We start from the raw sequence: 11,092 nt of genomic DNA, 5'->3' as shown, positions 1-11,092 counted from the left end.
AGAAAATAGGAACTTATTAAATACGGATCTGGTCTACCAGAGGCGATCTGTAACTTCTGAATAAAGCTCTTCAGTAACTCCTAAATTTGATGGTCATGGTTGGAGGTAAGTGTTCACGCTTCCGTTTGCATTCCATCTATGAATTTCATGATGTACGTAGAAATTCGTTTTTTTTACACTATATTGTAAAAAGTTTATTCCGGAGGTTCTTCCATTATTGCTATTGGGAAATGTCAATAGCAATAGTAGGACAACTGCTCGCCACTCTCGGCCAGCAAACACATTCCCTGTACTTATAGCTTCAACGTACAAGCTCTTTGACATTAGAGGGTCAAAGTGGACCCACAATTCATACTCTCAGAAGGCAGATTGCTCTTGCTGGTCTTGAGTTTTGCTTGATGATCGGATCTGATCATGAGACCTATTCGTTGGGATGCAAAAATAGAAAGCTATAAATGGTCATTCGCAGATTTGGCTTTCTTTCATGATATGCATCTGGGAAAATCAATTAGTTCAGCAAAGCTCTGCCTTGTGATTCCTGTTCTTTCTGAGTGAGGTGAGATTAAACAGCTTTGTTGGAGACCAGCAAAGAAGTCAGATGAAGTTGAGAAAGTATTTATGGTCAATGTGGTGGTGATCCATACACAGGTGGTTTCATGGTAAAATTCTTGGTTAAAATTAATGTCAAATTTGTTGGTAGATATTGTGGCAATTTTCAGGTTGCTCCCTTTTTTTTTTTTTTTTTTTTTTTCAGTTTGAATCGGTCAACCGAAGCGAGAAAATCGATGATGATAATATTGTTTCCTCCAACCAAAAGGAATTCTCGAGAGCCTGGGCCTAACGCGTCCGACAGCCACAAAATCCATCTCATGTCAAAAGGGCAAAGGACCCAACTGGATTCCGCAAATCCGAAAGCTCTATATATTCAGTGGCGACAGCAACGGCTGTCTGAAAGAGCCAAGAAATAAAATATCTACTACCATCTGAATCCTGGAGACGTCTCTGGGAAGGAGAGAGATCTTACCCGCTTTCCTATCTCATCTTCTTGGGAAAAGCTCCTAATTCCACGTACACTTCAAAGTTCAATCTGATCGGCCTCTGACGACAATGAAATGTTACACTTCTTGTAGAAAACTCAAAACGTTCCACTTTCAGTACATTTCACACCATCCACTATCACAAAGAAGAAACATTTCCAGTAAGATTACAGTCATGGAGGAATAAATGAGAAAGAGAGCAGCTAACTACTCTCTTTACAGAAACTGGATCCCATGTCACCCGTAAACACCCTTTTCCTGGATTGAAACACTGGCACGAAACTTCACTTTCAATGGGTTGAAAGATTTAACCATAAAAAACAAAGTTACGGGATTGTAGAAATAACTGTACTGGGGTTTTTGGTTACAGCAAAGAGTATATCAGTGTAGCTCACTACTCCAACCAAAACATCCTCTGCTTCTTCTTCTGTCACCCAAACATGTGCGGCCCTATGTGACAACATTTGAGCCATGACCGCTGCCAGAGAGCTTGTTACCTTGCATGTCAATGGTGCACTCCTTCCCCTGTACCTTGCCCCTGCTCCAGCAGCCATTGAGCTTGCTGGATTGCTGAAGAACCCGACACTCCTGCTAGAAAACTTCCACGGCCTGGATCCCACAGTAGTCTTCTCCATGTCCTCAAGCTGTGCGTTAATAGAGAAATCAGGAAAAGTTGGATTCCCTTGATCTTCCGAGCCCATCACAAATTGGCCTGCAGATAGGTTCGCAAGTGCCCATGCTGCTCCCAGGTAGTTACATTTCCACATCTTGGAGGCAGAAATTTCACCAATTATCTTCTGCTGGCCATCAGGTGTGGGTTCAACGACTGCAATGGCACAAGGATCTTGGGGAGGCTTCCGAGTAGCGTAAATAGCAGGTGCAGAAGCATCAACAAAACAAAAATGAGTATTGATAGCCCCAAGGTTGGAAATGGATGACAGAGGAATTGGAGCTAAGGCACCCAAGCAACCGATTATAAAGCGAAGGACATCTTCTCGAGAGAGACAGCAGAATCTGCTATCACGAGGAGCAGAGGATGATGAGGATCGGTTGCCAGTTGTAGGGCTACTTGAGGTTTCAATATTTTTGAGCCATTTACCATGGTAAAGAATTGAAAAGCGTTTGCTCATTCCCCTCCATCCAACACTTTTGGGCACAAGGAGGCGTCTTACACCTTGCTTCATCATCTCAAGTGCATCTATTAATCTGGTGAAAAGAACAAACATGAGGTAACTGAATGACCAAGAAATTTTATACAGTTTAAAAACATGTGAGTCCAATGTTGCTTTGTTCAGTTCAAATCATAATTTTGAAGAAATCACTTTTTTTTTTTTCTTTTTTTTCTCCAAAAAGAGACAGTAAAGTCCAATCTTAGTGGTTTTCTTTCTTATGTGTTTACTTCAGAAACTAAGAAAACGAACTCTAAAGTTATCTGGTGCTTCAGTCTCATTCTTCATCGCTAACAGTAAAAATACCAGCACCAAAGCCTATATATAAGAAGAATTGAAGATCAAAGAAAGCAAACAAACAAGTAGTATATAACTACATGCATAAGCACATCACTAGACGAGAAGTGTTGGCAGAAGGCATAGAACTACATACAAACAAATCCACAGATAATGGATCAGCTTACAGGGCCTTTTTTTTTTTTTTTGCAAGGATAATCTATACTAATGCACAGAAATGAAGTCAGAGGTCTGCGAGTGAAGCTTAAGCTTTTCGTCAACAAATACACAGATTGACCAACAGAACAGGAACCATGGTAAACTCCCCAACTGAATAAGCATGAAATTGGACAATAATGTCAGTCGTGGAAGAATCCAGAAACAGAAGATCAAGATTGGTATCCCAACCCACGATCGGAAAAGTGAGAGACCAAAAGCCAAAAGAATAACAATAAAACAAATGTTCGACAGGCTACAAAAGAAGCCTCAGATTAAGTCTAAAGGAGTAAACTAAGTAAGATATTTCAGAGATAAAAGCCAGAAAACGATAATCAGAACCGCCAGGATCATCAGATGAAAATGGACAAGACACAGGTTTCATGAAAGGAAGCTGTGGATACATCAGTAGAACTATCAGATCTTCTCCGAAACGAAACAAAAATGGGTCACGTTTCCAGAAGCTGAAAAGGAAAAGCGAATGAAACCAGTAAAAAGATAAAACGCCATATTATCATGCTAAAGATCAAAGCTAAACCCAGATCGATCTAGCAGAACCGGACACGAACCTTGTTCCAGGATCTACCTCTTTCAACAGAGAACTATTGGGAGTCAGTACCTCGGCTACCGGCGTCCGCATGGCTTTCTCTTGATCCTCCAAACACTCAGCTTTGGCCAAAAAAGAGACAATATCGAGAGAATTTAGAATCCCCACAAATCTCTGAAGTCGAACCTCAGAACCCTCAATCAAATTCACGCCTTTTAGGGTCTGTTTCCTCTTCCAAACAGGAATTCCGCCCTCCGTAGTGTCAGCAATAGCTCGTAAAGCCGATTCGACGGGTTCGTTGTCGTAGAACTCGACGAGGACGGGCTTTCCGACGGTGAGGTCACCGACAACATGGTAGAGAAAGACAGAGGCCATGAAAGTGCACAAGGTTTGAATTACTGTGACTATTATAAAAGGGAGAAGAGGAAAATGAGGAGGAGCAAAAAACCGGTTATAGGCTTCCGAGGTCGCATCGGAGAGAGGGGAAGAGGCCCATCACAGGGTGGATTTCCGCGGGAAGGAGGAAGAGAGGGAGCGCTTGCTCTTCTTCTTGCTCCGTTCTCGTTTTATTTGCTTTGCTTCGTCCGCATTAAAGCATGTGCCGCCTTTGGTCAAAACTACTGGTCCATTGTTCTTGGTAAAAATGGAATCATTGAAAAGGTTATCAAAAAGAATTTGCCTTGTTTACCGATTTTTTTTTTTTTTTACTTAAATAAATTTTACTTTATAATATCCAAATACTTAATCAATTTGTTACTTTTTAATATCTAAATTCTCACTCTTAAAATTTTAATTAAATATAATATTAAAAATCATAAGTTTATGTAAATAAAAAAAGGGTATTTTATTATACAAAATTACTTTTATAGATTTTATTTTATTAGATAGTTTTATTTAACTAAACTAAAATATATTTTAACTTGTTTTAAATTTATAAATAAAAAATTAAGATTATTTATTAAATTAAATATATAAAAATAAAATGATTAAAAAATCCTTACTTTTATAATATCCAAATGTTAATCAAATTATTGCATTTACAATATCTAAATTCTCACTCTTAAAATAATCATTAAATGAAATATTAAAAATAAATAATTTATATAAATAAAAGGTATTTTATTATATAAAATTACTTTAATGGATTTAAATTTTATATTATATTTATTTATTTGACTAAACTAAAATAAATTTTAATTTGTTTTAAATTAATAAATAATTTAAAATATTTTTTTAAGTATATAAAAATGGAATCTTTAAATAAATACTTACTTATATAATATCCAAATACTTAATTAAATTGTTGCTTTTGTAATATCTAAATTATCACTCTTAAATTAGAAATCAAATATAATATTAAAATCATGAATTTATATAAATAAAAAAAGGGTATTTTATTATATAAAATTACTATGATTGATTTAATTTTTAAAAGATAATTTATTAAACTATTATGTTAATAAACTAAGATAAATTTTAACTTTTTAAAATTAATAAATAATTAAAAATTAAATTAAAATTTAAAATTTAATTAAATGTATAAAATAAAATACTTTATCAAATATTTAATTTTATAATATTCAAATACAAGAGTGACAAGGGAGAATGAGCCGAACAAGAGTGAGAGAGCAAATAAGTATGCGAGTGAAAGTGAATTCACTGGTCTTAGGGAGTGATTTCACTTTCACTCTCTACTTACAGTGCACACTAATAGGTTCTGGGTTATTTTCACTAGTGAAAATACTTTCACTTTCACTTTCAGAGTGCACTAAATGAAAAATGTTAGAGTTTAATTTTTCATATTATAAGTTTCCAGGAAATTTTAATTCAGTGTCATAATAGAAAATTGAATTAATTTTTTTTAAAGCTTTTGTATTATCTAGTTAGTGCAATTTAACTGCTAATTATTGAACTCATATTGGACTTAAGTATAGGCTATATTTCTCATGATAGCATCATACATCTCAAATTTTAGAGGAAGTATCATTACGAACCACAAGTATGTTACATCTCATTTTTACTAATTTTAGTGATTTTTGTATCTGAGACAAGACCCGACCGCCCAATATTCAATATATTGGTCAATATGTATTGAATTTTAAAAGACCCAAAATAATACATCTCATATCCAATCTAATTAATTTTTTTATAACTATTTATGTTTTAATTTAATTTTAAATTATTTAAAATATAAAACTACTTAAAGTATATGAATAATATTAGTCTTAAATAAAATTAAGTTAACAAGGGCTGCATTTTTATTATTTATATCTTATAAATTAATCTAAATTTTAAATAAAATAAAAATTCTTTATAAATATATTAATGCATTCATTTTTTTAAAAAATAATAATTTTATATTGTAAAACAAGTAGGGCTGAAGTCCTCTAAATTATTGGATGAGAGAAAGAACCCTCTAAATTCTCTTCTATTTTTAAACACAATTTATAACTTAATCATACTCAAACTAGGAATCCTATAATGAGACTTTCCCAATTTGGAGGCTCCCTCTAAATTATAGACCATTTTACCCTTCTACACAAAGTCTAATGGCCCTTCACCCATTACACTTTTTTTCCTAATTAAGCCCCACATTCTTGGATACTAGCATTTCCACCCTTCATTGAGGAACCTTGACCTTGAGGATGTGATCAGTAGTGTCTTTGTCATCCATTGTCCCATATCCAGACATTGTTGAACATGTCTACATCCAAAATAGGGCCAAATATACCTTACTCTTTGGCCACAGAAGATAAGTAACAAAGACATACCAACACACAAAGACATGCACAAGAGGATACATTATTTTGAGAGGGTTATACAAAGGTGGCACAAGAACCAAAATGGGACACGTCGCCTATGCAAAACCATGCACGCCTCTAGATAAATCTATCCCTATAATCATCCATATGTGGGTCCCATTACAACCTTTGCAGAGCTACTAAAGGATCTCCTAAAAATCATGGTTAATCTACCCAAATCAATCAAGGAGACAAATTATCTCAAATCAATCAATCAAAAGAAAACGATCAAGGCCAAACCAATCAAGTACATGAAGAAAATCAAGATCCAAAATGAACAGGAGGAAAAAGAAATGATTACACATTGATTTGTATTGATTTATGCAATTTTGTCAAGACACTTGGATGATACCTAGCTAGAGGATGACCTCGAGATTTTATTTCTCAATTAAGGGTTTTACAAACCCATGTAACTTTTCTACATTTATTCATTCAATACATAAAAAAATTGTCCCCTTACATTGGATCTCTCTTTTGGGTTTTGGTCTTAAATGTATTAAAGTTCTCTCATTCTTCCACTGATTCATTCACTCATTCTTGGTGGCTTAAATTTCTCAACCGAAAGACATTAGCACTAGAAGACAATGCTATGGTCAACCAAAAAGGATGCTAGGAAGACATGTACTCTCATGCATAAGAACTCTTACGATGCATGATGTGTGTAAGAGAAAAAAATTAGTAACTAAGTTGACATTTCAGCTAGTATGTGGAGATTTATTGTTTGACCAACAATAAACATACATTTTTTTCCTTATCATATTGACACGAAAGGAGATTAAGATGTGAGCTCTTGGGTTGGATGAAACCATGAGATCACCTGATGCTAAGTCATGCGTTTGAGGAGAAGTCTCGCTCATGAATGACGGTTGTGTTACCTCTTCTTGTTGAGAGAGAAGAGGGGAGACTTAATGATCTACCCCTTGACTTGAGCCTCTATTTATAGTTTATCAAGAAAGGTTACAATGATTACATTGCCCTTATGGCTACAAGCTCTTAAAAGAATAAGACATAAGTACACATACTACATCATCTCTATTTACACCCTAGAAGAGGAGTGGGTAAAAGATAAGAAACATCTAGTTGGGCACTAAACACTCTTGGGTATTGTTATTTGGGCTAGAGAACTAGTCAACTAGTGAAAAATGTGAAGTGGCTTGATGGAATGCTAGAAGAAATCTATCATAAGTGATGCATTAGAGTTAGGCACGAGACATCATGCAAAGACCAGATAACAAGAAAATTATTGGTTGCAAATTGTTTAAAAAACAGGGTTCTTGTTAGCAACATGGTATTGATTCTGACAAAATATTGAGTTTGGAGATGAAAATATCATATGTATGAATGATATCCTTAAAAATAACTTTTGGTTAGCTTTTAGGCCAAACGGTCATGAAAATCACATTCTTCCAAGGTGAGTTGAAATAAAATGTGTATATGGAACAAGCTTCTTGTACCTGGTTCATTCTTTCCAAGAAGTTTTATGCATAAATGGATCTAAAAAAATAGAAGAGGACCACTCTTTCTTCATTTGCAAAATTTGGTACTTGGTCATTCATTTGCCATATGTGGATGTAACTATAGTCGGGAGTGAAAGAGATTACCTCCACACTTTAAGAATATTTTCAATGAAACTTTATACACGAAAGATTTAGAACTCCAATACATCTTGGGAATAAAAATTGACAAAGCCCATACTAGTCTAAGATTAAAAAGTATGCACCGATAGTTGTCAAGGTTGTTGGCCTAGGTGACTTCTCAAGAAGAGGATGAATTGAGATTATTAAATTAAAAATAAGTTGTGCGTATAATTAAAAAAATCATGCATAAAGCAATTCAAGATAAAATAAAACAAGCACACACCACAGGGACAAAAAGACTTTTTGTTATTAATATTCCCTAGTCGTAGTCACCAACCAAGAATCCTTGCTTAGGAAAATTTTACTATTTTCAAAAGTTCTAATAACTAAAATTACAAAAGAGATTTCGGCTCTCTTTGGCCACGTGTAGCTCAATGCACGATTTTTACAAAGCAAAACTCCCCAAGAGGTTGCTACTGGATTATAGTTCTAGCTAGGCCTTTCTATCTAGATTATATAGTATCTAGATGAACCTTTCACAAAATCAAGTAAAAGAAAGGTAAAAAATATACCCTGAGTTAGAGTGATGCTTCTCCTTGAGATATTCAAGTTTCCTCTTCCTTTGTAGCATGATGTGAAATGATGAAGGAGCTTTGACTAAGTGAATCCAAGGATTTTTATGAAAGAGAAATGAGACTTTTCAAAGTGTGAGACTCTCTCTTATACTCTAAAGCACTTTCAAAGGAATTTTGCAACATAGAGAATAATGGATTTATTTGCCAATAAATGCTCATTAACTTCTCTATACACAATTTAGTAGGGGTATTTATAGCTTCCCCAACTCAAACTAACTATTATTTGCCCATTTTTAAAAAATAGTATATTGAATGATCGATCAATCAATCATAATGGCTATCAATGGAGTGATTGATCAGTATGCTATCGTTGGTCCAGAAAAGTTAAGTTGATCAATCATTGAGAAAGGGATGATAGATCAAATAGAATTTCCTCTGGTTGTGTCCCTTACTGGCAAGGTTCTATCTGATCGATCAATCAGGTAGGATGACCGATCATTCCACATGAAATTTCCTTGCCTGAGTAGAACTGATCGATCAATCCAAGCAGAATGATCGATCATGCTTTATATTTTTGGCCTAAATAGTCCTAGATGATCGATCATTATCAATGGTTGATCGATCATTCCAATGCCAGTTCAACAATGTTGACTTTTAAAACATGAGAATATTTTTCTCTAAGTGCTTTAGCATGTTCTAAATGATGTTTATGATGTTCCTAAACATGTCTAAGTACAAATTATGACCTAAAACTTTGATTTCACATTTATACTTAAAAAAGGGAGTTAGAATACTCTCTTACATAAGTGACTAAGTAAGGACATTTGACTATTACACTTGAACTATAGTGTTCTCCTTATCTTCTTTCTTGAGGTTGCTTCTTCAAGAGACTTCATTCGATGGTGCTTGAGGTATTGAGTTAGGCTTGATTGTTTTGAAGCTTTAGACCTTGAAATATATTTAATCTTGAAGTTGAAGTATCTGAAATACTTAAATTTACAAGTTGTTAGATCAATTAAGTTTTGTTTTCATCAATAGTAACATGGGTGTCAACCTACGGTCAACAAATATTGTAGCTTGATTGTCACAATTTATTGCAATTGGCAATGACACCTTCACTCCTAAGTTTGCAAGTATAAAAAGTACCCAAATTATCTCACATATTGTTTGGGCTATAGGAACTTTGCAATTAACCATTTATACTGAATTTTATCCTTCAAAACTAGTGAATGTTCATCAAACAAGTCAACTTTCACATCGAGAGGAGAATCGATGGGTTTGGCTCCTAGTAGACCTATTTCATGTAGTAAGTCCATTAAGTATTTGCATTGGGAAAGAAGAACACCTTTGCTACTTAATTCCCAAAAAATATCTAAGTCGTCCAAAGTTCTTAGTTTGAAAGTGTTTCACTATATGTTCTTTTACTTCACCAGTGCCCTTGGTGTCATCTTTAAGAGTACAATGCCATCCATGTACATAATTAGGACCACATACCATGTTACCCCTTTTAAAATAAACACTTGATTGGTCTGAATGGCTGTTAACAAATCAAACTTCATAACTATTAGAAGACAAGGAAGTGATTATGCATGGGAGAGAAAACTTCATGTCATATTTTTTTTAGTTTTCAGCCTTTTTTTAGTCTCAAGGGAAATAATATGTAAAGTTTCACTTATAAAGCCTAATAAAACTCACAAGCTTGATAGAGGAACTCTATAATGATTAGTGTTAAATTTTGGGTAGAATGTTTTATCCCAAAATGACTAGCCACTTAAGAAACCTTTTTCCCAGTTAATAAATACAAGATCTTTATACTCACTAATGTATGTGGGACTATCCTTTTAACACTCCCCCTCACGTATAGGCATGTAGATAATTTGGGTAGAGGCCCCTCACGTGGTGGCGCGTGGATAATTTTGGGTGGATGCCCACATATGAGAACCTTGCTTTGATACCATATTGAAACCAGTGCGCTAAAAGGATCGAACATGTTAGGAAAGCAATCACACGGATCTTATACAAGGATTGGCCCAGTCGATACAAACAAATATTTCAACACTCCCCCGCACGGGGAAAACCTGTGGACAAACTCACCGAAAAACCCGGGACAAATTCGGTGGGAGCGGGACTCGAACACGGGACCAACCTGCTTTGATACCATGTTAGAACCATTGCTCTTGTTAAAAGGATAGTCCCACATACATTAGTGAGTATAAAAATCTTGTATTTATTAACTGGGAAAAAGGTTTCCTTAGTGGCTAGTCATTTTGGGATAAGGCCTTCTACCCAAAATTTACCATGGTATCAGATCAGGTTGGTCGTGTGTTCGAATCCCGCTGCCCCCAATATCTGTGTTGACAAATTTGGTCCCCCGCTGATGGGGGTGCCTGTGTCGTGGGTGTCGCACGTGCGGGGGAGTGTTGGAATTTGGCCCCTGTCTTTAATATTCACGTTGCTCCTTCTCTACAAGTCGATCTTATAGAGTTGTTAGAACCATTGCTCTAAAATATCGACCTTGATGAGAAGGAGCCACATGAATATTAAAGATAGGCAGCCAAATTCCAACACTCCCCCGCACGTGCGACACCCACAACACGGAGCAACCCCAACAAACCGGGGGACCAAATTCGTCAACATAGATATTGGGGCAGTTGGATTCGAACAAACGACCAACCTGCTCTGATACCATATTGAAACCAGTAGCCGATACCACACCTGCCGAGTTGTTGGATCCACCAGAGGTAAGTCCTTCATCACCGATCGTTTTTGGTCCTCAATTTGATACTCGTCTTATTGCTATAAGAAAAGAACCTCGTTCATGTACTCAACCTTCTACTTCTCATCCTATCTCCAATTTTGTGTCTCATCATCGCCTCTCACCTCTATGTTGTCAG

At 35.5% G+C, this 11,092-nt stretch overlaps 1 protein-coding gene across 1 annotated transcript; it reads right to left on the bottom strand.

Moving 5' to 3' along the window:
* Nucleotides 1–1,351: 1,351 nt before the first annotated feature.
* On the bottom strand, nucleotides 1,352–3,827 carry LOC137961240 (CBS domain-containing protein CBSX6). Its single transcript, XM_068808363.1, has 2 exons — nucleotides 3,268–3,827; nucleotides 1,352–2,243 (listed from the first exon to the last, which is right to left on the bottom strand). The coding sequence occupies exons 1-2, from the start codon at nucleotides 3,618–3,620 to the stop codon at nucleotides 1,364–1,366; spliced, it is 1,233 nt and encodes a 410-aa protein (XP_068664464.1). The 5' UTR covers nucleotides 3,621–3,827; the 3' UTR covers nucleotides 1,352–1,363.
* Nucleotides 3,828–11,092: the final 7,265 nt, after the last annotated feature.

The sequence above is a fragment of the Aristolochia californica genome, unplaced genomic scaffold (assembly GCF_029961685.1).
Source record: "Aristolochia californica isolate CCGP_79_NKW_82.1479 unplaced genomic scaffold, dmAriCali1.0.hap1 SCAF_1, whole genome shotgun sequence".
Lineage (NCBI taxonomy): Eukaryota > Viridiplantae > Streptophyta > Magnoliopsida > Piperales > Aristolochiaceae > Aristolochia > Aristolochia californica.
This window is presented reverse-complemented; position numbering and strand designations above follow the sequence as displayed.